This window comes from Somniosus microcephalus, chromosome 3 (genome assembly GCF_052327205.1).
Source record: "Somniosus microcephalus isolate GS21.2 chromosome 3, FLI_Smic_1.0, whole genome shotgun sequence".
NCBI classification, from domain to species: Eukaryota; Metazoa; Chordata; class Chondrichthyes; order Squaliformes; family Somniosidae; genus Somniosus; species Somniosus microcephalus.
Genome location: NC_140989.1, coordinates 293,965,684 through 293,993,070, shown reverse-complemented (window position 1 = coordinate 293,993,070; position 27,387 = coordinate 293,965,684). Strand labels below are relative to the sequence as shown.

The following is a 27,387-nucleotide window of genomic DNA, read 5'->3' as shown; positions in this document are numbered from 1 at the left end:
AGAGATGTGTAGCGCCTGATTTAGTGCTCCAATCACCTCCAGGGGCGATAATAGCCAAGTTTGGTGTCGGAGGCGATAATTAACGCCAGGCGCTAAACTTTGCGCACCGCCAATAATGGCGCCCCAAATGGGGCGATACCGAATTTTTGCCCCCATATTTCTAAAATAAATTTTTCAGGGCCAGAGAGGTTGTTCAGAAGTAATTATCATTTATTATGCTGTTAAAATCTCCGTTTCTCCTGATTATACAAGCTCCAACTTTTCCATCTGTCTTTAGAGCGAGAATAGTGGGCAATTATTCTAAATTCACACCATTACAGTGATCTCTATGCAGATTCCATCGGCGAAGACTGCAACTGTGCAGCCTGTGGAGGAGCAGGGTATCACTGACAGTAATTTCCGAATGCATTTAACTGCGCATGTGTGGACGCCAGAAGTTGCTGTCAGTTTTGCTCTGTATTGACAGCCTCGCCATTATTAGTACAACAAAATTTGGGCCATAAACTATTTGACACAAGCATGATTATATAACTAGCCTTACCAAATCCAGTTAGACTAAATATTATACTGATGGTGAGTTGAAAAATACAGGGTTATTAACCGGAGGTCTCCATAAATTTACAATGGTGGTGTATAGTGTGTCCCAGGAAAAAAATACTTCTGTTCTTTTTAACACTGGGAATAAAGTCCCCTGATACAGTTAAATGTCCCATTAACTATAATAATAAGGGTAATTTTCATTTAGAATAATAGTTTGTGCCTACATTAAGCAGCAGATTTATGGGTTAAGTTCTAGGTTTTTTTTGTATTTTTCAATCTATTAATTGTTCAGTTAATTGGGTAATCTAAAAAAACTTATTTTCATTACCAGATTTAGTTATTTCTCATTTCTCACATACAGTAAGTGAGATTTTACAATGTGGAAAAGTAGCCAAAGATTTAAATGAAAGCTGTAATGGAACCAACCAGGGAGCAGGCTATCTTGGATCTGGTACTATGTAATGGGACAGAATTAATAAATGATCTCATAGTAAAGGATCCTCTAGGAAAGAGTGATCATAGCATGGTTGAATTTCAAATTCAGTTGGAGGGTGAGAAAGTTGTATCTCAAACCAATGTCCTGATATTAAACAAAGGCAATTACAGTGACATGAGGGCAGAACTGGCTAAAGTGGACTGGAAAAATAAATTAAAGGGTAAGACAGTTGAAATGCAGTGTCGGACATTTAAGGAGATATTTCATAACTCTCAACAAAAATATATTCCAGTGAGAAAGAAAGATTTTAAGAGAAGGGAGCACCATCCGTGGCTAACTAAGGAAGTAAAGGATGGTATCAAATTGAAAACGAAGGCATACAATGTTGCCAAGATTGGTGGGAGACCAGAGGATTGGGAAATTTTTAAAAACCAGCAAGGATGACTAAAAAAATAATAAAGAGAGAGAAGATGAATTATGAGAGTAAACTGGCAAGAAACATTAAAACAGATAGTAAGAGCTTCTACAGGTATATAAAAAGGAAGAGGGTAGCTAAAGTAAACATTGGTCCCTTAGAGGACGAGACTGGGGAATTAATAATGTGGAACGGGGAAATGGCAGAGACTCTGAACAAATATTTTGTATCTATCTTCACGGTAGAAGACACTAACAACATCCCAATAATGGATAATCAAGGGGCCACAGGGAGGGGGGAACTAAAGACAATCACTATCACTAAGGAAATAGTACTTGGTAAAATAATGAGACTAAAAGATGACAAGTCCCCTGGACCAGATGGCCTGCATCCCAGGGTCTTAAAAGAAGTGGCTGCAGAGATAGCGGATGCATTGGTTGCAATATACCAAAATTTCCTGGACTCTGGAGAGGTCCCAGCGGATTGCAAAACCGCAAATGTAACACCTCTATTTAAGAAAGGAGGGGGACAGAAAGCAGGAAACTGTAGACCAGTTAGCCTAACATCTGTCGTTGAGAAAATGCTGGAGTCCTTCATTAAGGAAGCAGTAGCAGGGCATTTGGAAAATCATAATGCAGTCAAGCAGAGTCAGCATGGTTTTATGAAAGGAAAATCATGTTTAACAAACTTGCTGGAGTTCTTTGAGGAGGTAATGAGCAGGGTGGACAAAGGTGAACCAGTGGATTTGTATTTGTATTTTCAGAAGGCATTCGATAAGGTGCCACATAAAAGGTTACTGCATAAGATAAGAGCTCACAGAATTGGGGGTAATATATTAGCATGGATAGAAATTTGGCTAACTAACAGGAAGCAGAGAGTCGGGATAAATGGGTCATTTTCCGGTTGGCAAACGGTAACTAGTGGGGTGCTACAGGGATTGGTGCTGCGGCCTCAACTATTTACAATCTAAATTAATGACTTGGATGAAGGGAACAAGTGTAATGTAGCCAAGTTTGCAGATGATACAAAGATGGGTGGAAAAGCAAGTTGTGCAGAGGACTCAAAGAACCTGCAAAGGGATATAGACTGGCTGAGTGAGTGGGCAAACATTTGGCAGATGGAGTATAATGTGGGAAAGTGCGAAGTTATACACTTTGGCAGGAAAAAAAAAGCAAATTATTATTTAAATGGAGAGATTACAAAATGCTACAGTTCAGAGGGACCTGGGTGTCCTTGTGCATGAAACACAAAGGGCTGGATTTTCCTTAAGCTGTCGGGAAGGAGGCAGGACTACAACTTTCGGGTTTTAGTCCCGCCTCCATCGACGTCCGGCCAATCGACGCGATTTTCCCTTGATTGACCTTGTTAAGCCCGCCCAGTGGGCTCAGCAGGCCAATTAAGGGCCACCCGGCAACAGGTGATGTCACAGACTGAAATTTCATCTGTCAAGAGTTTTTGACAGATGAAATATCAGCGTTTCACAGCTGTTTGAAGCTGTCAAACACTGACAGTCTGACTTCTAACCTGAGTCCTTCTACGCAGACTCAGTTAGAACTGTCACCAGCACTGAAAGCTGAAGGCTGTCACTTTTGACAGATCACAGCCGTTCAGCTTTCAGTTCCGGCTGAGTGATGGACTCCCGCGGCCTAGAGGAAGAAAGGCTGTTAAGGTAAGTACAGGTCATTTAAACTTCTTTACACACTTTAGACACACCAAACACACTTACCTTTGCACTCATGCACCCATCACTCAGCTGAACACCGACATCGCGACTCTTCCAAGTCCTTCAACCCGACGGCCCGCCTGCTCTAACCTGGCGTGGTTTGGAGCCGTCGGGAATCCCATACGTCACCCCTCAAAATAGGGATTAGGCTAAAAACTGCCTGTTAACTACCTGTTAACAGGCAGTTAATTGGCACTAATCCCTTCCCGCCTCGGGTCGGCAGGTCCCAGTGCGGGGCGGGTACCCGCCTCCTCTGAAACTTACGTGGAGGCGGGTTTTGGGCGGGATGGTGTCGGGACCCCCGAATTCGGGATTTTTGCCCCCCGCACACCTAAAAGCCCGCCTCACGGCACCCTGAAAATCTGGCCCAAAAAGTTAGCATGCAGGTACAGCAAGTAATCAAAAGCAAATGGAATGTTGGCCTTTATTTCAAAGGGGTTGAAGTATAAAAGCAGGGAAGTTCTGCTACAACTGTACAGAGTATTGGTGAGACCACACCTTGAGTACTGCATACAGTTTTGGTCTCCCTATTTAAGGAAGGATATACTTACATTGGAGGCAGTTCAGAGATGATTCACTTGGTTAATTCCAGATGAGGGGGTTGACTTATGAGGAAAGGTTGAGCAAGCTGGGCCTATACTCATTGGAATTTAGAAGAATGAAAGGTGATCTTATTGAAACATAAGATACTGAGGGGGCTCGACAAGGTAGATGCAGAGAGGATGTTTCCCCTCGTGGGGAAATCTAGAACGCGGGGGCACAGTTTTAGAATAAAGGGTCGCCCTTTTAGAACTGAGATGAGGAGGAATTTCTTCTCTCAGAGGGTCGTAAATCTGTGGAATTCTCTGCCCCAGGCAGCTGTGGAGGCTGGGTCATTAAATACATTTAAGGTGGAGATAGACAAATTTTTGCAAGATAAGGGAGTGAAGGGTTATGGGGAGCGGGCGGGAAGTGGCTTTGAGCCCAAGATCAGCCATGATCTTATTCAATGGCGGAGCAGGCTCGAGGGGCCAAGTGGCCTATCCCTGCTCCTATTTCTTATGTAAATGGCATACAACGATGGATTGAAGAAAGTGTATTTAAAGTTAGGACTGTAATCCTCTTATAATATGAGGAACGAGAAATTATATCACCACACTTGTCTATGAGAAACCTTTACTTTACAAGAGAACAACAAGAAGGGTGGAAGACACTGTGGGAGAAAAATTCGGTTGATTTGCGCCTCCTGTCAGTGGGAGGTTAGCGGCAGTGATCTTCAGTAGCGCCCCCTGACTTACCGCTGGACACTATGTCTGACAGGGTCAGGGGGGGCCTACTTGTGGCCGGGGCGGTGCAAATTAAAGGGAAGGTGCCGGGTGGCCATTTTTGTTGCTGGCCACCTGCCAGCACCTGCCCGCTTTGCTGTCCCCGGCCTTCTGAGCAGCCCCCCCGCGGAGTGCTGGCTGCGGTTCGTGAGCCCAGCACTTCTCTTGAGTGCCGGGTTCTTTTGCCGGCACTCCGATCCCTGGTGGCCCCTTTAATAAGGGAAGAAAAGCCTGCAGTACCACGGCGTGACATGCCACAGTGCATGGCGCTGCGGCACGTAGCGGCGCGATATTTACTCGCAGCGACCCGGCACGTAGCGCCACGATATTCACTCGCAGCACCTCAAGAGGGAGGCGGGGCGCTTCCAGGAGCTTCCCGCATCCCTCTTGGGGTGCTACCGATGAATTTTGGGCGCGAGAGTGCTAACTTTTTCGGGGCGCTAAAAGTAACGCCCTGGCGAAGTTAGCACCCCGAAGGGGGCGCGACCCAATTTTTCCCCCTGTATGTATAGAGGATATATGGGTCTGGTGGTTCGTGGAAAACCACCATATAATTCATGGGTATCAAGGGCATCAGTGGATTAGGTCAGTCCTCCAGCATTTAAAGAACATTACAGGGAATTTATTCAATGTTTTTGGTTTAAGATTTTCCTGTGCATTTACCTCAGGATGGGAGTGAGCGTTTGATGCAGTGGCAGCATTACCGCCTCTGGGCCAGAAGGTGCAGTGTTCAAATCCCACTCCATGCAATCCTGGCGAATGGAGTCGGAGCTCCAGCTTTGAATTGACGTCCAGCGGGATATTGGCATCTGGTGTGGTTGTGGGTGTGGGGGTGTGGGTGGTTGTGGGTGTGGGTGTGGGTGGGTGTGGGTGGTTGTGAGTGTGGGTGCGTGCCCCCCCCATCGTATGGGTTGTAGGAACCCATAAAACCTTCCCACCGTATAGGACTAACCATCCTATCGGCTGGTATAAAGATGGTTACGGCCATGGAAGAAGAGTTAACATGGCCAGTCAGACTGTTAAACAGCATGCGAATCCTTTCATTACTTCACATGAGAAGACATGAAAATGATGATGACCTCTCAGGATACACAGTGGAAAAGAGTTACGTCATGTTATATGGTCTAGAATTTGGATTGTTGGTTTGAGCCTGGAGCAATTGGGACGTATTCTTCTCCCGCACTTCCCTACCACCCCCAATTTCATTCCTTTGTCCCATGCCAGTTAGCACAATCTGGCTGATATCTTTTTTCCTCCCCTGTACTTCAATCATGACCCATTTCAGGCTCTCTTCTCCTCTGTTATGATTCCTCTCATTTCCCTGTCCAGATCTTGCCTGGTTTCCTCATCAACTTCCCTGCTAGGTTGCAATACAACCTGGTTTCTCCCTCCATAGATATTCACGCTATTGATTACATGGCTCATTTTGATGTCATGTGACACTAGTACATTACAAAAACAAATTTCAATCCTCTCTCAATGGAGGCACAAACCATTGAATGTAAACCACCAAACTGCAAAACGCATTTGTACAAATCATTAAGTTTAATTGTACAATAGACTACCTCTTCCTTAGTAATGTCTAATACATTCCCACACTACCAGCTCTCTTTGTAGTGTGGGAATGAGCCCATTCTTTTGACAATGGTCAATCAATTCCACTATCAACTCTACCACAGCCATTTCCTGAGCATAGGTCTGCAAAGCTTTCCCTTATCCCTTAAAAGTAGATTGAGCTGAGCGAAAGCTTGAATACCTACCATGTCCAGTCTAGGTTTAATGAGATTGTGCTTTTATTTTAGATTTTCAGGCTAATAGCCTGTATCACAAAGGGTTTCTTTTGCTTCATCATCATTGATGTAATTAGTTAATACTCTCAAAAGACATTGAATTGGCCTCAGCTGTATGAAATCCTGTAATATTTGTGTTTGGGGTTTTATTTGCAAGAAGCTTATTAATGGTTTGATGTCTGACACCAATGTTCATGTTTGTTGCTGTTTCATGTCTGTAATGTCAGGTTGATGTGTGTGGAAATAGCCAATTAATGATTCCAAACAATAAGACTGATTTTCTAAGGCAGGTGCTGTCTGGGAGTATTGTGGAAAGGAATTGTGCCGGAGACCCAGTGTGGTGCATGATTTTCTAATTGTTAAGTCCGTGAATGATTGAGACACGGACCAGCAGGAGTGAAAACAAACAAGTCTTTACTGGTGGAAGTCAATAGTGAAACTAACAAACAGAGGCTCTCTAGCGCCTTTTATACAGGGGTTGTCACTGCCGGTACTGCAGTCTGTAGAGATACAATTTCCGTATTTTCTTGCCATTGTATTCGACAGGTACCCTTATTTTTCCTCTGGGGTATACTTTTTGCCCCGTATACGTCGTCAAGACGATGGATGTCTCTCAAGGGTATGTGTGAAAATAGCCGCTCGTAGTCTCGTCGATTCATGACGGTTAGAGCTGATCCTGTATCCAATTCCATTTTAACTTGGGACCCTGCTATCATGAGGGTGACCCAAATGGTTCGGTGATCCTCTTTTGTGATTACATTGTGAAGTTTGAGACCGCTTAGTCTCCTGTTTCCGGATTCACTATCGCTCATCTGGTCTTCGGAACTACTGTCCATCATCTTTTGTACTTTCTTGTACGGTTCCTTAGTAGCCTTTTTGTTGTCGCTGGTCTTCTTCCCAGACCTGCAAACTCGTGCAATGTGTCCAATTTTCCCGCATTGTCTGCATATTTTGTCTTTGGACCAGCAGTCCTTCTGGTCATGGTTAGTTCTGCCGCAGCAATAACATTTTGCAAATCCCCGTGTCATTTCGTGGGTGCCGTATTCCTGTGGTTTTTGTTGAATTTCTGCAGCTCCCCTGGCTGCTGCTTCATACGATACTGCCACGCTGAAAGCCTTATCTAGCGTCAGCTCTTTTTCTGAGAGTAACTTCTTCTGTGTTCCTTCACTCAGGAGTCCACAGACAAATTTGTCCCGTAGGGTATCTGCCAGTCCTGCTCCAAACTGGCAGTGCTTTGATAGCTTGCGTAGTTCCGTAAGATACTCAGCATTGCTCTCATCTTTGTGCTCAGTTCTCCTGTGGAATTTAAATCTTTCTGCTATCAACAGTGGTGCAGGGTTTAAGTGTTCCTGTAGGACAGCAACAATTTCGTTAAAACTCTTTGCCTTCGGTTTGGCTGGAGTAATCAGGTCCCGCAATAGGCCGTACGTTCTAGCGCCCATTAAGTTTAGCAATATCGATGCCTTTTTCCCCTCCGCTATTTCGTTTGCCTCGAAATATACCTCGACTCTTTCCACATACGTGGTCCAGTCCTCTAATGTATTATCAAAAGCAGTGATACAGCCAGTCTTCGGCATCTTGCAAATCTAAAATGGCGCCTCCCGCGCTTTGCCTTCTTCCCCGATTTAACAAAATGGCGCCTCCCGCGCTTTGCCTTCTTCCCCGCTGTTGTTAGCGCTGCTTTCCACGGTTTCTTGCGCGTTAAATATTGATTCTTTTTCTTTTATTATTTTCCTGTCGTGGAGCGGACCCTCTGGGACACTTCCCTGCCTCTTCTTAGGTCCGAACGCTGCCCGGCTTTGAAGCACCGGCCACGCCCTGTGTGCTCCACCCTCTCTCTCTCTCTTTGCTTCCCGACTCGCTGCCCGGCCCTGTTGAAAAGCCACCCAATCGAGCTTCAGCCTGCCGCAGCCCAGGAAGGATCAGAGCACTACCTGCCACCAGCCCGATTAGCTGGGAAACCACAGACCGAGGAACCCAACCTGGCTCTGGAAAGTCTCTCCTGCAAGTTTTCAAACTGATGATTGACGGTCGACGCCCGTTTCCCGAGTTTCTTTGGACTCTTTTTTTTTCTTTCTTCTGGCTCCGACCTTCAACAACGTCGTCTGAGGTGTTGCCGAGTTGCAGGTAAGTTTGTTTCTTACTCGTCGCCAGTGTTAAGTCCGTGAATGATTGAGACACGGACCAGCAGGAGTGAAAACAAACAAGTCTTTACTGGTGGAAGTCAATAGTGAAACTAACAAACAGAGGCTCTCTAGCGCCGTTTATACAGGGGTGGTCACTGCCGGTACTGCAGTCTGAGACCAGTTATTCTCTTAAAGGTACATACACAACACTAATAGTCCATCATTACCATCAGGTGCTGTTGGAGATGCTATATTGAGCTCAGTGAGAAAAGTGAGAACAAGTTCTGGCACTGCCTGGGCCTTAAAGACATCTGCAATATTAAAGAGGCAAGTCAAACAGAAGCCCCAGAAGAGACCCAAAAGATATGCCGTATTCTGTTGAGGGGCAACATGGGCACATTAGACTCTGCGGAGGGGTGGAAGGGCAATAGGGACATTGTTCTCTCTGCTCGGAGGAAACCCATTATTGATGCCAGCCAGACTCCTCAATGCCTTCTAACGTGTTCCAGCTTGTCCATTGCACTGTTTATAAAAGCACAACCTGTTCTTATCCTGCACGGAATAGACTCCAGCTGGTTTCTGTCTTGTTTGTAATTTGTTTTTATTTTCATTTTTTTTATTCGTTCCTGGGATGTGGGTGTTGCTGGCAAGGTCAGCATTTATTGCCCATCCCTAATTGCCCTTGAGAAGGTGGTGGTGAGATGCCTTCTTCAACTGCTACAGTCCATGAGGTGAAGGTACTCCCACAGTGCTGTGAGGGAGGGAGTTCCAGGATTTTGGCCCAGTGACGATGAAGGAACAGCAATATATTTCCAAGTCAGGATGGTGTGTGACTTGTAGGGGAACTTGGAGGTGGTGGTGTTCCCATGCGCCTGCTGCCCTTGTCCTTCTAGGTGGTAGAGGTTGCGGGTTTGGGAGGTGCTGTTGAAGAAGCCTTGGCGAGTTGCTGCAGTGCATCTTGTAGATGGTACACACTGCAGCCACGGTACGTCAGTGGGGGAGGGAGTGAATGTTTAAGGTGGTGGATGAGGGTGCCAATCAAGTGGGCTGCTTTGTCCTGGATGGTGTCGAGCTTCTTGAGAGTTGTTGCAGCTGCACTCATCCAGGCAAGTGGAGAGTTTTCCATCACACTCCTTACTTGTGCATTGTAGATGGTGGAAAGGCTTTGGGGAGTCAGGAGATATGAGGCACTCGCCGCAGAATACCCAGCCTCTGACCTGCTCTTTTAGCCACAGCATTTATGTGGCTGGTCCATGGTGACCCTCATGATGTTGATGGTGGAGGATTTGGTGATATAACAATTACATGGTAGGAAAATTATTACTTCCTCTTAGAATCCTTTTTATATAAAATAAATCAAACCATTCAAAGGTCACACAGTATCATTACTGGTGCCCTTGGAAAACTGAAACTTTAATTATTTCAAGTGTCTAAAGATGAGCTTGATTTTAAAATTAATGATAAGTTGAAGTTCCACTTGATGGCTGTCTTCATGAGTGAAAGAATTGTTGGGAAATTTTGTTGGGGTGAACGAGCTGCCCATGTCATTTTGTTGTGACAGTATCACATGCGAGTGATGGAACAGTGCATTTCAATGCAATTTACATGGCTTCCAGTGTTTCCATATTATGTTTCCCAAACACTTTTTCATCAATATATTTCCCTTTTAAATTTATACAAATCTCAGTCCAGTTAAAAAGGCCACTTATTCAAACCAACGCAGTTTTGACTTTGAAAATATAAAAGCAGTTTATTTCATGCTTTTATTATGCAGGCCATGTATACTTTCAAGAAAGACGCCATTTATTTTAAATTGCCATCCAAGACTGGTACCTATCCATTAATCATCTGTCTGTCTCTAATTGTTTGTCTGCATTATCTTCCATATATTGATGAAAGATACATGTCATTTCTTTTTTTTCTTTTCCTTTCCCCTTTTTGTAGAGCTAATTGAGCCTACTAGTTTTACTAGTCCTCCTAGTCCTCCCCTAACCACAGGTCAGTATGCCCGCATGCATTTAGCCAGACTCTCTTGATACTTTTTATTATGGAAACTGAGAGAAAAGTGGGGACTTTATATAGTTGATTTATGTGCTATACTACCTTTGCTTTGATGTTCCTCATTTTAATTTTTAAAGAATGATATTCCCAAACATTTTAGGGAAGCTATAAACTGTTTGATTATCCCATGCATTTAGGAGGGAGTGGGAAGGAAACCTTAATCCTCAACAGGTTAATGAAATTCTGAAACTTGCTTATGATGTATTCCTTTTTCTAATCATCTTCTTTGTTGCCTAATTAATTCTCACTGTTATCTGCTGGTTTATCACAGTGCCTACTTCATGATGACTTCATTTGAGCACCCTTATTCACATCACACCTTGCTGCTGAGTTAGAGATGCTATTATTCCAGAGTGCTGACCTGCACTCCCATCTAAAAAGCGCAATTTGTCCAAAAGCTTGAAACATAGAAACATAGAAGATAGGAGCAGGAGTAGGCCATTCGGCCCCTCGAACCTGTTCCGCCATTTAATGAGATCATGGCTGCTCATCCAAACTCAGTACCCTGTCCCTGCTTTCTCCCCATATCCCTTGATCCCTTTAGCTTTAAGAAATAGATCTAACTCCTTCTTGAATATATTTAATGAATTGGCCTCAACTGCCTTGTGTGGTGGAGAATTCCACAGGTTCACCACTCTCTGGGTGAAGAAATACCTCCTCATCTTAGTCCTAAATGGCTTACCCCTTACCCTTAGACTGTGACCCCTGGTTCTGGACTCCCCCGCCATCGGGAACAGCCTTCCTGCATCTAGTCTGTTTAGTCCTGTTAAAATTTTATAAGTTTCAATGAGATCCCCTCTCATTCTTCTAAACTCTAACGAATATAAGCCTAATCGACCCAATCTCTCCTCATACGCCATTCCTGCCATCCCAGGTATCAGTCTGGTGAATCTTCGCTGCACTCTCTCCATGGCAAGAACATCCTTCCTCAGATAAGGTGACCAAAACTGCACACAATACTCAAGGTGTGGTCTCACCAAGGCCCTGTACAACTGCAGCAAGACATCCTTGCTCCTGTACTCGAATCCTCTTGCTATGAAGGCCAACATACCATTTGCCTTCTTAACCGCCTGCTGCACCTGCATGCTTACCTTCAACGACTGGTGCAAAAGGACACCCAGGTCTCGTTGCACTTCCCCTTTTCCTAATCTATTGCCTTTCAGATAATAATCTGTCTTCCTGTTTTTGCCACCGAAGTGGATAACCTCACATTTATCCACCTTATATTGCATTTGCCATGCCTCTGCCCAATCACCCAACCTGTCCAAATCATACTGGAGTTTCTCTGCATCCTCCTCACAACATACACGCCCACCCAGATTTGTGTCGTCTGCAAACTTAGAGATATTACATCTGGTTCCCTCATCTAGATCATTTATATACATTGTGAATAGCTGGGGTCCTAGCGGTACCCCACTAGTCACTGCCTGCCACTCGGAAAAAGACCCGTTTATTCCAACTCTTTGCTTCCTGTCTGCCAACCAGTTCTCTATCCAAGACAGTACCTTACCCCCAGTCCCGTGTGTTTAACTTTGCACGCTAATCTCTTATGCGGGACCTTATCGAAAGCCTTCTGAAAGTCCAAATACACCACATCCACTGGTTCTCCCTTATCTATTCTACCAGTTACATCCTCAAAAAATTCCAGTAGATTAGTCAAGCATGATTTACCTTTTGTAAATCCATGTTGACTGTACGATCCTGTCACTGTTTTCCAAGTGCTCTGCTATTGCATCTTTTATAATGGACTCTAGCATTTTCCCCACTACCAATGTCCGACTTAATTCCCTGTATTCTCTCTACCACCTTTTTTAAATAGTGGGGTTACATTAGCTATCCTCCAATCCATGGGAACTGTTCCAGAGTCTACAGAATTTTGGAAGATGACCAGCAATGCATCTACTATTTCTAGGGCCACTTCCTTAAGTACCCTAGGATGTAGATTATCAGGCCCTGGGGATTTATCGGCCTTCAATCCTGTCAATTTCCCGAACACCATTTCCCTACAAATACTGATTTCTTTCAATTCCTCCCTCTCATTAGACCCTATATTCCCCAACATCTCTGGGAAGTTATTTGTGTCCTCCTTTGAGAAGACAGAACCAAAGTATGTATTTAATTGGTCTGCCATTTCTTTGTTCCCCATTATAAATTCCCCTGATTCTGACTGCAAGGGACCTATGCTTAACTTCACCAATCTTTTTATCTTCACATATCTATAGAAGCTTTTACAGTCAGTTTTTATGTTCCCTGAAAGCTTACTCTCATAATCTATTTTCCCCCTCTTAATTAGTCCCTTTGTCCTCCTTTGCTGAATCCTAAACTGCTCCCAATCCTCAAGTTTGCTGCTTTTTCTGGCCAATTTATATGTCCTCTCCTTGGATCTTATACTATCCCTAATTTCCCTTGTTAGCCATGGTTGAATCACCTTTTTTGTTTTATTTTTATGCCAAACAGGGATGAACAAATTCTGTAGTTCATCCATGCGATCTTTAACTGTTTGCCATTGCCTATACACCGTCAACCCTTTAAGTAACATTCCCTAATCCATCCTAGCCAACTCGTGCCTCATACCATCATAGTTTCCTTTATTTAAATTCAGGACCCTAGTCTCTGAGTCAACTACTTCACTCCCCATTTTAGGAAGAATTCTATCATATTATGATTGCTCCTCCCAAGGGGCCTCGCACAACAAGATTGCTAATTATTCCTTTCTCATTACATAATACCCAGTCTAAGATGGCCTGATCTCTAGTTGGTTCCTCGACATATTGGTCCAGGAAACCATCCCATATACACTCTAGGAATTCCTCCTCCACAGTATTGTTACTAATTTGGTTAGCCCAATCTATATGTAGATTAAAGTCACCCATAACTGCTGTGCCCTTATTGCACACGTTTCTAATTTCCCGTTTAATGCCATCCACAACCTCAGCATTACTGTTTGGCGGTCTGTATACACTCAGAAGAGTACTTAAGTAGCATTTATGTACTTAGACAAATTTTAGCAACTAATGTGCAATAATTATATCTCAATTAAATATTAAGACAATGCAGAGCTGATTTTAAAATATGTCATTCATAGGATTTCACCATTAATTGTGCAAAATCAATTATTTGATACTAGCACAATAAACAGATTATATATTTTTTTGCAATAGTTTTTGAAACTGAGGAGTGACTGAAGCTCCACATTTGGTGGCTCAGAAGCTAACTAGATCGCAAGGTGTGATTTTAAGCAATATACCAGGAAGGTCCCGTATTTGATCCTTTTGCCCATGCTGAGTTAGCGGCCTAGAAATTTGGGGGTATGGCGCTGGCTGTTAAGGCCGTTTTTTTTGTTAAAAAATGGGGCGTCCGCTTCGCTTTCGCCCACTTCCGGCACAGTGAGGGCAAAAATAGAGTTGTTGTTTAGCTTTGTCTGATGCAGGTGTTAAACCATTAACATATTCAAATAAGGGGCCAAACACCTGCTTCTGCTCCCACTTGCAAATTTGGCTTGTTTCTGAGGCAGCCAGCACCAGCGATGTTTACTCCCAGGAAAACAAACGTTAAACAACTCCAAATGAAAAAAGGTAAGTACTTACCATTATCATCTCTGACCTCACTCCTGACTCTGACCTCCCGATCACCCCGAGTCCCGACCTCCCCACCACCCCCCCGCCCCCATCCTGGCCATGACCTCCACCCGCCCCCCCACCCACCCCCCGATCCTGGCCCAGAACTCCTCCCCCACCTCCCCCCTGATCCTGGCCCCGAGTCCCTACTTACCTCAGAGTCATTGCTGGGCATTTAGCCATTCAATGCTTTCAGCGCTGGGCTGAACACCACAATAATAATAATGAGCAGGCAACACCAAGGTCCGGTGGCTTATTGGTCTCTGTGGCTTATTTTTCCCTTCCTTAGCCTATGGACAGTCCTGATCGCTAGAAGTACATTATGTGTATTATGTTAAATTTAAACAGGGTGATCTTGGCTGTGATGCCTCGCTTTGTCAAATGACCAACCTACACTCACTCACTATTGGGGTCACGTGATAAATAACTACTTGGATGATGTACCTACCGTTAGAATCTCCCTGCACCATCTGTGGAACTGTACCTCTGCATAAGTCACCACCTTCAGAAGAAGTGGCTAACAATGTATTAAAATGTAGTTGGATATATAATGCAACATCGATATTCAGGAGTTTCACTTGATTGTCCTTTGGGGAGGACAATAGAAACTTTTGAGGACATTAAATGGGCTGGATAAGCGATTGTACCACTTCTGCAGAAGAATGGGCTTGATGAGATGAATGCCGTTTACTTGTTCATTGCTTTATGTTCTGAATACACTTCCTTTTAATTTACAAGTACTCGGTGCTTATAACATTTAAGTATACAAAGCGCTGAACATGGATACCATATTCAAAATAACAAATTATGGCCTAGAAATTGGGTTGGGGCGCCAAAGTGGCGCAAAAGTCAGCTAAGCGCAGGATTTAGCGCAGCGATCGGTGTGATACCGATCGCCAGAAATTCAGTTTCAGTGCCCCTCGAGGGAGACGGGGCGAGGCTCGAGGCGCTCCACGTCCCTCTTAGGGCGCTGAAACTGATTATCGCAGCGCAACGTGCCGCTACAGCCACTGACTGCCTCTTTAGGCGCTAACAGGTGGCGCTACTCACCCAATTTCTCCCCCTATGTATTTCAAATTTACCAGCAATTGAACATAGTATGACCTAACTTGAGTGCTTTTGGGACCGTTATCAAGATTCAGTTCTGCTGCATTTAGACAAGTTATCTCACTAAATAACAGAAAATGCTGGAAAAACTCAGCAGGCCAGGCAACATCCGTGGAGAGAAATTAGAGTTGACGTTTCGGGTCAAAACCTTTTTTCAAAACTGGAAAGGAAATAAAATAGATCGAAGTCAGGGTATCTCACTACCTGTTTTGTGGCAATGTTTGGAGTCTTTTTCTGTATCATGTATCTGCGTAGAATGTGATCTTTAAAACCTTTTAAAATCAGATTAGCAGTGATTAAGTTTGTTAAATAGCTTCCATTGCCCCTCCCCACCTTGCTTCCAACAGAACCAGGCTAGTATAATATGAGCTGTTTATTTCATTCCTTGAGAATCACTTATCATGTGAACAGTTTTAATGTTTGGGAAGATATATTAACTGACCCTCACAAGTAACTTAAACGCATTTGTTTCTGGGCTCCTTTTGGTAAATGGGTGTATTGACTTTACTTAACTATTTAACTGCTGAACACTGAGGGGGTTGGGGGGGGATTTTAACCCCAAAAAACAGGTGATTTGGGGGTTGGGTGGGATGTTAAAGAGTTAGAAAACTGAATCCCGACCCTCAACTCACCTCCAACCCACCCACGTCCGATTTTAACAGAAGCGGGATGGGGCGGGCAGCCAACCTGCTCCCAGGAGGCGGGTTGATACTTTAAATATTATAATGAGGCTAGCGTGCCTCATATTGATCCACGATTTCAAATTTCACTCTGGTCGGGCCGGCTTTTCCAGGCCTCGGATAACCCGTCAGCTAAAGGATAACCCGTCAGCTAAAGGGAGGCGAGGACTGCTGGAGCCAGGAGGTAAGTGCCTTTGCAATCCCCAACCCCACCCCCTAAATCTTCCAATCTCTCCGCGAGGCCTCCGATCTGCCCCCTGAGGCCTCTGATCTGCCCCCGAGGCCTCAAACCGCCCCCCGCCCCACCACCACCACCACCGCCCGATCCCAACTCCGGCCTTCAATCCTCAGCCCTCAATCCCTCCTCCAGCCCTGATCACCCTCCGGCCTCCCCCTTCCGGCCCCGAACCTCCTCCTCCGACCTCCTCCCTCCAGCCCCGAACCTCCTCCTGTAAAGTCTGTGGGTTGTTTAGTTAATTAATACACAGACTACCAGAGTAACTTAAAACAGGACTTTACTATTCGAAGGTCAGGGCGAATCTGCCAAATAAATCCTGACACAGCACTTATATACCGGTGTGGTCACCGTCGGTATTACAGTATACAGAAACCAACAAAGTAGTGCCACACCTAAAATAGTTCTCTTAAAGGTGAACGGTTACATACAATGGTTTTCTTAAAGGTAGACGGATACATACACTACAATCCTCCCTTTTTAGCTTACAACATACTTAGTCCCCCATTAAACATAACATATATTCAACTTCATGTAAAACAATTCACAGGTATACTCTATGCGGGAAACAGTTTACAGATTCAGTCTCTGCGGGAACAGTTTACAGATTCAGTCTCTGCGGGAACAGTTCACAGATTCAGTCTCTGGTCTTGACTCGGTCCGAACAACATCTCTGTGGTGTAGCCGGTTCACATTGCTAGCGTGACTCATCCAATAGTCTTTCCCTTGACTTAACAGCTTGAACTTCCGACCTGCTGAACCAGCAGTGCTGACTTTTACAAACAGCTGGACTGCCTTGGTAATTTTTCCTACTTGCCAACTGATTTGGCTCCCTTCGTAGGGCCCATGTACATGATCTGGTAGAAGTGATAATGATTTAGATGGTTATCACCTTCTGCTTCGTCTTTTTCTTTTCTGCTTCTTGGAGACTCTCGGGGCTCCCTTATCAGCTGCCAGCTGTAGCGCCACCATCTCCCTATGTTCCTTAGACTTTAAGTGCTTCATCCTGATTTCTGCACTTTGGGAGTTTTCATCACAAGCTGGGCAGACCAAGTCCTCGTAATATTCCGTGTCACTCAACAGGTCATGGTAATATTCGGTGTCGTCCTGAACTAGTCTAGCGAGAGGGCCTGCTACTTCTTCCTTACCCAACTGGACGTTAGCCGACTGTTGTTCCCTCCCTAGACATCTTTCCTGAAGAGACTTCTTCTTGCGTTCATATTCATCCCGCTCTTCCTGGGTTTCCTGCAAACCCTTCACTAATGACCTCATTTGTGATTTCAATACTTCCCCTTCCATCGGGGATTGATTGATCGGGCTATTCAATCCTTCTACTGGAGCAGCTGTTTCAACATTCTGTTGTTCACATAGACGTGATTCAGCGTACTTTTGGCATCCCAGTAAAATCTCTGTTGCAACCTCAGCTATTTCCATAACTTTTGAGAGCTCCGAACTCCTTCCCTTTGAAGATTGAAGCTCGTGTTCAGATTGTTCCCATTGCAGAGTCTTGTCCCTCAGCATATGAAGGAGTTGGCTGACCGTTAACTCTTCCACGGGAACACTGTGGATCAGAGTCTTCTCCATTTCAGCCACCTTTTCCTCCAATGCTTTCACCTTCTTTTCCTCTTGTACTTTGGCTTTCAGCGCTCGGAGAAGTTGCGCCTTGATGCTCTCTAGCTCATGTTCAGGGGCCATTCTTACAGTCTCTGTGTTTCTTACAGTTTCCTTTCCTTCCACTGAAAGGATTCCCAGTTGAATCTGTTCTTCAAGTTGTTGAACCTCGGTCATTGCCGCCTCATATTTGTCTTGGGTTTCCTTCAATATTTTTATGAGTTCTTGGACATCTTGTCTTTCATGTTCTTCCATGTCTTTCACCTCTAATTTCTCATCTATGGATGGAACTTCTACCGATGAGTCTGTCTTGGCCTTGAGCTCATCAAGAATTTCCTGCAGCCTTTGGACTTCTTGCTCATGTTCAACCTTTAGTTGCTCATATGCTTCTACTGAAACTAGCTTTTCGGAGGTTGCCGAGTTAATCCCCTCCAGGATTGTAGCCTGGGCCTGTTCATACTGTTCCTTCAACTTCTCAAACTCTGCTTGTAAGGAGTCGTAGAGAAGAACGGGAATAAAATCCTGGCTTCCTGAAGATTCCTCTTCATTTGCTCCTTCCTGCAAATATTCTAACTCCTGAACAGCATAAGGGAGATGTGATCGGTAATTGGTCACAATGGCTCTATGGTCGCTCTCTGCTTGAGCTAGCTGCTTCTGTTGTCTTTCCAGATTCTCCCATTCGGTGTCATAGAACTTTTTCATTGTTTTCATCTCTTGTTCGAGACGGTAACTCACTTGTTCTACTTGCTGTCGTAATTTGAAATAAAGTTGAGTCCGAGCTCGGTGTTCGTCAGTCATGGATATGTCCGTAAACTGAACAGACTCAGAATTCTCTGTCAAACTATGTTGTCGTTGTTCGGTGGAGTTCTGTTCTGAAACTTTGTTCTTCTCTGGAGCATAAGCCTTTATGCATGCCTTCGTTCTTCCAACCTTAGTCGGCAAGTCCATTTTAGCCTTGTCTTTCATATTTGGGTTGGTCTTATCGTCATCCGTTTCAGAATCTGAGCTGATTGTCTGCACCGAGTCCTCACTCGTTATGGCTTTTAGATAGTGCCATTCCATGTCTATTTTCTTGATCCACTCCCGTTCCAGAAGTGGTGGTCCTCCCTCAGGTAGTACGTATAAGTTCATTCTTGGGTGTTCTTTACCCCCATCTCTCACCTTGACTCTTATCTTCCCCATGGGGTATACTTTATGCCCCGTGTATGTCTGCAATACGAACTTGGTATCTCTTAAGGGTATATGTGAGAATAGCCGGTGGTAATCCCTTCGATTTATGACTGATAGAGCTGATCAGTGTCCAACTCCATTTTCACTTGGACTCCAGCTATTTTTAGCATGACCCAGATAGTTTGTAGGTCAGCTTCCTTACTCACATTGTGAATTCTCAGACTGCCCAGCTCCTGGCCGTTTGGGTCTGAGTCCGAATTCTGTTCGTCTGAACTCTTCTCAGCCACCTTGTGTACCTTGTTGTACTTTTCCTGTGATGGCTTCCTTTGGTTGTTGGTCTTCTTCCCTGACCGGCATACCTTAGCTATGTGACCCAGTTTGCCACATTTCCTACATTCCTGGTTCTTAAACCAGCATTGGTTCTGGTCGTGTGTTGTCTTCCCACAATGATAGCATTTTGTTGTACTCGAGGTAATTTGATCCACACTGAGTGCCGCTGCCTTTAGCTGCATTTCCACAGTTCCCTTCGCTGCGGCTTCGTGCGATGCTGCAATAAGGACAGCCCTGTCAAGTGTAAGGTCGTTCTCTTCGAGTAGTCGCTTTTGCGTTCCTTCCTTTGACAACCCGCACACGAACTTGTCTCGCAATGCCTCTGTCAGCTTCCCTCCAAACTGGCAGTGTTTCGCTAGTCTACGCAGTTCGACCAAGTATTCTGCGTTGCTTTCGTCTTTCCTTCGCGTTCTCGCATAGAATTTGAATCGTTCCGCCAACATCAACGGTGTGGGGTTCAAGTGATCCTTCAGAACAGTCACAATATCATCGAAAGTCTGATCCGCCGGTTTAGCTGGTGCTAGTAGATGCTTCAAGAGCCCGTATGTCTTCGCGCCCATCGAGTTTAGCAAGGTTATAGCTTTTTCATCTTCTTCTATTTTATTGGCCTCACAATAGATCTCAATGCGTTCTACATACGTGGCCCAGTCTTCTACCTCGGAATTAAAATCGTTGATGTTACCACGCTTAGGCATCTTCCTCTCTTCCTGATAACACCACGAATTATTTCTTTAAATTTTCTTTTCTTTTTTTTTCCAAGATGGCGGTTCCCGCGAAAATGGCGGTTTCCCACGCTTATCTTCTCTCCCCGCCCACTTCAATGGCGGTTTCCCGCTTCTGTCTCCTTCCCCGCCTAATGGCGGCTTCCCGCGTTTCTTCCCTAGCGGGAGGGGTACACTTTCCCCACGGGCGACGGCCGCTGGCTTTCAGGTTCACAGCCTGCGCGTCGGCTTCAGGGCTTTCCCTTTTCTCGGCAGGTACACCCCGTTGACGGCGAACAGTTTCAGCCGCTGGGCTGGCTCTCGCTCGGTTCCCCTTGCTCGGGCTCTGTCTCTCTCCCGCTCGCTCGGCTCTACCGGCGCTGGGTACACCCCGTTGACGGAGAACAGTTTCAGCCGCTGGACTGGCTCTCGCTCAGTTCCCCCTTGGTCGGCTCTGCCTCTCCCGCTCACTCAGCTCCCAATCGCGCCTCCCAGCCCTCTCGCAGTCCGGTGCTTCCCTCCCCGGCTGCGGCTGAGTTTTTATATCTTCCCGCACCTACGCTCCCGGTCGCAGCACTTCGTGGCTTCGGTCGCTGCCCGGCCTTTTTCGCCGGTCGCGGTCTAGCTGTCTCACGACGCCGTTGCGTCCCCAGCCTGTCTGTACTGCGGCTTCCTTGCTCCACGCTGCCCCAGTCTCAGCGCCTCTGGGCCCGACTTCTGTCCGGCTCCTTTCCCCCTCGACCGTGGCCGAGTGCACCGCCCTTATCCTCTGGTTATTCTTTTTACTTTTCCCTTACTCACAGTCACCGTGGCCGGCTTGCTTCTCGTGCTGATCGGCTCACTCCTCACCGTGGCAGAAGGGACAGTCAGTGCCTGTTGCTGATGGAAGTCTTTGTCTCTGAATTCTTCCTCCTTTCCAGCTCTGCAGACTCGAGTTTTCTCCCAGCAGAATGACGAGGGCGGTTGCCTCTTCTCGACGCTCGTTGACTGCTTCGGAAGTATTGTTGCCGCAGGGTACGATCGGACTCGTCGCCACTGTAAAGTCTGTGGGTTGTTTAGTTAATTAATACACAGACTACCAGAGTAACTTAAAACAGGACTTTACTATTCGAAGGTCAGGGCGAATCTGCCAAATAAATCCTGGCACAGCACTTATATACCGGTGTGGTCACCGTCGGTATTACAGTATACAGAAGCCAACAAAGTAGTGCCACACCTAAAATAGTTCTCTTAAAGGTGAACGGTTACATACAATGGTTTTCTTAAAGGTAGACGGATACATACACTACACCTCCGACCTCCTCCCTCCAGCCCCGAACCTCCTCCGGGCTACCCCCTCCGGCCCTGATCCTCCTCCAGCCTTGATCCTCCTCTGACCTCTGCCCCCCCCCCCCGCAATCCCTCCTTCCCTTCTCTCTGCAGTTTGGTGCTGTAAGCCTAACCCCCTGACAGCCAGCCAGCCTATTCATCTGGCTGGCTGCGGGCGGGACACAAAAATTAAAAATGCTAATCAGGCCCTGACGTTAAATTCGGCAGGGCTTGCGGAAAACCCGTTTTTCCAGGTTTCCCGGCTGCTTTCCAGCACCCCCACTGCACCCCAACCCCCACCGGCCCCAACTCTCCAAATTTAAATGCCGGCCTGAATTTCTATAGCCACAAAAATGTAATTGGGTTCAATCTGTTCCCTAATGACAGAGCAGCCCCACCTACCTGTCTTCCTTTTCCAAAAATATGTCAAAAAGTCTCTCAAATCCATTCATTCATACTGTCCACCTCAAAGGCCTTCCCTAGTAATTTATTCCACGAGCTTGTTACCTTTTGGGTGAAAAACCTGTGCCTGATTTCCCTTCTCCATCCTCCCTTTCTAGTTATAAATTGCACTTTCTGATCTAGAACCCCTCATCAGTCGGAGCAATTTGCCTGCATCAACTTAGTCAATTACCTTGAATTATGAACTCAGAACGCTGGGTTTAAAGATCAGTTTAGGCAATCATTATTCAGTTACCTGCAGCCTTTTATTAATTCCATTTAAAAATGATTTTATATTGTCCAACCTGCTAAAACATTTTTTGTACTGCTTTACAATTAACTGTTCAATCTGATGTGAGCAATGTGTCAGGCTATTCATGTGGCAATACAGGTGAGGCTATTAAAATATTGTGGAAAGTACATTTGTGTTAAATTTAGGCTAGTTGTTGCCCAATGGCTCAGTAAATACATGTAGCATATGGTGGGTTAGTGTGCTATAGGTTTTATCACTGAGCTGTCCTGGTTTATATGTGTTCATCCAAGACAGTTGTGAAATTGCTATAGTTGACGTTAGTGCCTTGGACCAAATAGGGATAAAGTACGACACGGTTTCCACTCCTGATAGTTATCCAGAGGTTCCTTCTCTAAATGTCTTAAATTTTCTAAATGTATATATGTCAGGTGAGATTGAGATTGGGCTCGGCCACGATTCCTCCTACGTTTGAAAAGCCTGTCAACATTTGCTGTCTAAGCTCACATATGAGTGGCGGGGGGCGGGGAGGGGGCGCTGTTTTGGTGCGACTCCAGAGAACTGCCAACACCAAAATAGGAGTGTTTTATTCCCAGTTAACATCCTGCATTGTGAGCACAAAATTCACCAATTTTTTTTTTAGAAAGGTGCAGCTGATTCATATACTGAATTCTCTTGATTATGGAGTGCCATTTGAAACATAGAAATAAAGAAGATAGGAGCAGGAGTAGGCCATTCGGCCCCTCGAGCCTGCTCCGCCATTCAATGAGATCATGGCTGATCATCCAAATTCAGTACCCTGTTCCTGCCTTCTCTCCATATCCCTTGATCCCTTTAGCCTTAAGAAATATATCCAACTCCTTCTTGAATATATTTAATGAATTGGCCTCTACTGCCTTCTTTGGCAGAGAATTCCACAGGTTCACCACTCTCTGGGTGAAGAAATTCCTCCTCATCTCTGTCCTAAATGGCTTACCCCTTATTCTTAGACTGTGACCCCTGGTTCTGGACTCCACGACCATCAGGAACATCCTTCCAGCATCTAGTCTGTCTAGTCCTGTTAGAATTTTATAAGGTTCGATGAGATCCCCTCTCATTCTTCTAAACTCTAGCGAGTACAAGCCCAATTGACCGAATCTCTCCTCATACGTCATTCCTGCCATCCCAGGTATCAGCCTGGTGAATCTTTGCTGCACTCCTTCCATGGCAAGAACATCCTTCCTCAGATAAGGCGACCAAAACTGCACACAATACTCAAGATGTGGCCTTACCAAGGCCCTGTACAACTGCAGCAAGACATCCTTGTTCCTGTACTCAAACCCTCTCGCTACGAAGGCCAACATACCATTTGCCTTCTTAACCACCTGCATGCTTACTTTCAGCGACTGGTGCACAAGGACGCCCAGGTCTCGTTGCACTTCCCCTTTTCCCAATCTATTGCCATTCAGATAATAATCTGCCTTCCTGTTTTTGCCACCAAAGTGGATAACCTCGCATTTATCCACATTATACTGCATCTGCCATGCATCTGCCCAATCACCCAACCTGTCCAAATCATACTGGAGTTTCTCGGCATCCTCCTCACAGCACACACGCCCACCCAGCTTTGTGTCGTCTGCAAATTTGGAGATACTACATCTAATTCCCTCGTCTAGATCCTTAATATGTATTGTGAATAGCTGGGGTCCTAGGACCGATCCTAGTCACTGCCTGCCACTCGGAAAAAGACCCGTTTATTCCAACTCTTTGCTTCCTGTCTGCCAACCAGTTCTCTATCCAAGTCAGTACCTTGCCCCCAATCCCATGTGCCTTAACTTTACACGCTAATCTCTTATGCGGGACCTTATCGAAAGCCTTCTGAAAGTCCAAATACGCCACATCCACTGGTTCTCCCTTATCTATTCTACCAGTTACATCCTCAAAAAATTCCAGTAGATTAGTCAAGCACGATTTACCTTTTGTAAATCCATGTTGACTTTGTCCGATCCTGTCACTGTTTTCCAAGTGCTCTGCTATTACATCTTTTATAATGGACTCTAGCATTTTCCCCACTACCGATGTCAGGCTTACCGGTCTATAATTCCCCGTTTTCTCTCTACCACCTTTTTTGAATAGTGGGGTAACATTAGCTACCGTCCTAGTCCTCACTCCCTCAGTGTGACATGACTGGCAGCCTAATTACTGTTAGTAAATACCACTATTTGTAAATAATTTTACTTCTAAACGTTTCTTTTATTCAAATAAGATTTCTCTTATTTTCACAGTGCCAAGCACAGAGCATTATGGGATCACCGGCAGTGCCGAAGTTATTTTATCCTGGTGGTGTCTGGTGATGGCATTATCCTGCCTGGTCAGCATATACTAACAGAGGGGGAAATGTGCAAGCTGCAGTGAACATAAAGAATCATGAAGAAGTTCAAGAGTCTTCTGAATGCTTGGAACTGGATACAATCTGGTACAGTTCATTCACGGAAAAGTGTGAGAATCAATCAGCAGTACAAACACAGGGATGTGAACCTTTCCTAGAATTACTGATTATGTAAATGTATCAATTATATTCTTTTCAGGTTATCATCAAATTCTAATGTTGAACTCATTGTCCTCTATTAAGCTTTGTAGGCTGTGGAAGTTACTTTTCGAAAACATATATTGTAATATCTTGCATATAAGCTGCAACGCTTCACAGACTAGGTTAACCCCACCCAAAGTGCTGAATACATGCAAGAAAGATATGGCACTTGCATGAGATTTCGTAGCCAATAATATGATTTAATCTTCATCATTATATCATAGAGTCACAAGGCATTCAGTGAAAATGGGCCTCGTGTGTGTAGTTCCAAAGTCTTAACAGAAATGTTTAAACATATTAATCAGGGAAGCCTATTTCTACGACTGAACAGACTGGCAACAAGAGAAGCATCCATCTCAAATAATCATTTGTCAAATTATTAGAATGAATGCCACAGGAATCCCCCTTAACACACTCCAGCTTTCTTCTAAAATTCCATGCAGTTGTAGAATAAAGAAGAAAATTAGAAAGAATAGGTCAATCGTCTCTTTCACCTCCCTGCTCTTTTATTTTTCCCTTTCACACAAATTTGAAGTGACATTTCAGATCAGGAGATGTCATTTAAAGAAAATGGTATTCACTTCATTTTTTAATGATTATTTTGTTCCATAGAGTTTCTGTCCTGCCCCCCCTCCACCCCCCCCCCCCCATTGTAATTTTGGAATAAATAGGAATAAAGCCTGAAAATACTGGAAATGTGAAATAACACAATTTTTTGGAAATAAACAGGTTAACATTTCAGGTGGGAACCTCCATCAGAACTGGTTCTATTCTGATGGAAAATCCCACCCAAAACATCAACCTCTCTTTCTTTTTCAGCTGCTAACATCCATTTACTGTTTTATTTCATTGTCGAAAAAAATGGCCTTAAGGCCATTTTTCACTCTTGTTCTGTATTTGATGGTTGACCTCTGTATATTCTCCCAATTTAGAATGCAGGTGGGCTCATCCTGGCTGGCTGCTTGTGTGGCTTTAGTACCTATTGTGTGGACTGTCTCTTTAATGGCATTTCCATCTATAGGCTGTGACTTGTATGAAGCTGCAGCACCTAAAAACCACACCTGTTTATATATGAAAGTTAACAAGAAATTACTGTGGTTATTTTTAAATTCTAGCTCGTCCTGAGGCCAGGAGAAAGTAAGCATGGAAGCTTCCAATTACATGTTACAAGAACCCTACCTTTCAATTATTTGCCCAGGTGGCTGTGCATCTAGTTGCAATAAAGCAAAAAATCACATATAGGTTTCAAAGCTTCAAAAAAAAATCTGTGCCAAACCCTGTAGCATTTACACATGCATGGCACAACTTCAATAGTAACGGTGCCCTTGGTATGATCTGTGTTCTATTAGCATCTTCAAAGCTGAAGCATGCAACGTATTAAGATATTAATTTACTCCCAAAAAAATTGCCTACAAAAAACCTGGAATAAGGAGGAAAGAAAATCAAATGTTGCTTTTATTAAAGAACAGAGATAACTAGTAATTATACAATTGTACATGGTTTGTAAGATCTGGGGTTTACAGGAGCTAGAACAGCAAAGCAGTGTTCATTAAGGAATACCTTTATAAATGGAACTGGCTTTATTCAAATATTTAAACTTTTTTTTACTTTGATTTGCTTGGCAAATATTGTGACATGATGATGCAGTTCACTACAAATAGTATAATTTGTATATAATGCCATCTTGAAGAAAATGATGCGCAGATGTTCTTCCCCAATCCCATGATCAGACCACCTCTACAGTGCATTATCTTTATGAAGGAGCGTTTGGCAAACCTTTTGTTACTTGTGGAGGAGGGCGAGAAGCCAAAAAGCTGTGCATCATTTTCAGTCATGGTGACCTCAAGTGCAAGCAGTGATATATTTCTGATGCAGTTTACATTAAATCATGTGTTTGGCAATTTTGTTATGGTTTACAAACACTTTTTTGTGAAGATTGTGCCCCTTTATGTATGTATGTGTTATGGTTCTACATGATGAATTTAGTTGACTAACTGTAATGGTGCAACTGGTAAAATTATTTATAACTGCTCTATGACAAAGGTGTACAGTAGATCAAATACACCATTTTCCAGGAAAAAACCTCCAATCATCCCAGATATGACACCAACTTTAGACTTCAAAGAGATACTCAGTGTTGCCACCAGGATTTGAAATGCTGTATGAGTGAAATATTCACTCAAGTTATGAAAAACATACAACAGTACAATTCTCCTTCCAAAACTACTTGAAATAATGCATTTATGTTTTAAAAATAAAGCAGAAATGGACCAGGGAACAATGAAGAAAATGGAGTGCTGTCATTAGTTAATGTTTAGCTACTAACATAATACAGGAAAAAAAACACTTGGGCCAATATATTTTACTGTTGAGCCAATACCGACACTTTATCACCTCAAATTGCTTCCACCACAAATGATACCAGTTACACATCTGTAACCTTTAATACTTCAGCTTAACATTATACAGCTCAAAATGCTCTGTCCAGACACAACCAAAGTTTGGACGGACAAAATTTATAATTGTACTATTGTGTGTATTTCATAGTTTGAGTGAGCCTGGTATGAATATTTTACAAATCAAGCATAACACTTCATTGAAATCCTAGTGACACCACATAGCATCTTTGAAATCTGAAACTGGTGTCATATCTGGACCAATTGGAGATTTTTTTTTCCCGAAAAAAGATGTTTTTCATATTTTTGGGGGGTGATCTGACAATGTCTTGAGTTCTGCTGCCTGCCAGAGCTGCCTGTAGTGATTTGTGATGTGGAAAAAAACGTTTACAACAATAAGGCAGATTTTACTTTCTTAATGAAATTTCAACAGTGCTATCAAATCTCACCCTTCACTAGTGAGATTTTCCAGTTACAATCCATCCACTTTAATATTTGAAGTGTTTACAGAAAATATGGTTACAGTGCTGTGCATCAAAAATGGAGTGCTAAGAAGCTAACATATGTAACAAGATGG

The 27,387-nt window shown here is 44.2% G+C and overlaps 1 protein-coding gene across 1 annotated transcript in view; it reads left to right on the top strand.

Moving 5' to 3' along the window:
- Nucleotides 1-26,319, top strand: part of negr1 (neuronal growth regulator 1) — an 828,235-nt gene extending 801,916 nt beyond the window's left edge. The window contains exon 7 of the mRNA XM_085982785.1: nucleotides 24,110-26,319. Coding sequence (XP_085838911.1) covers nucleotides 24,110-24,210 — 101 coding nt within the window. The 3' untranslated portion in view covers nucleotides 24,211-26,319. The remainder of the gene's footprint in view (nucleotides 1-24,109) is intronic.
- Nucleotides 26,320-27,387: the final 1,068 nt, after the last annotated feature.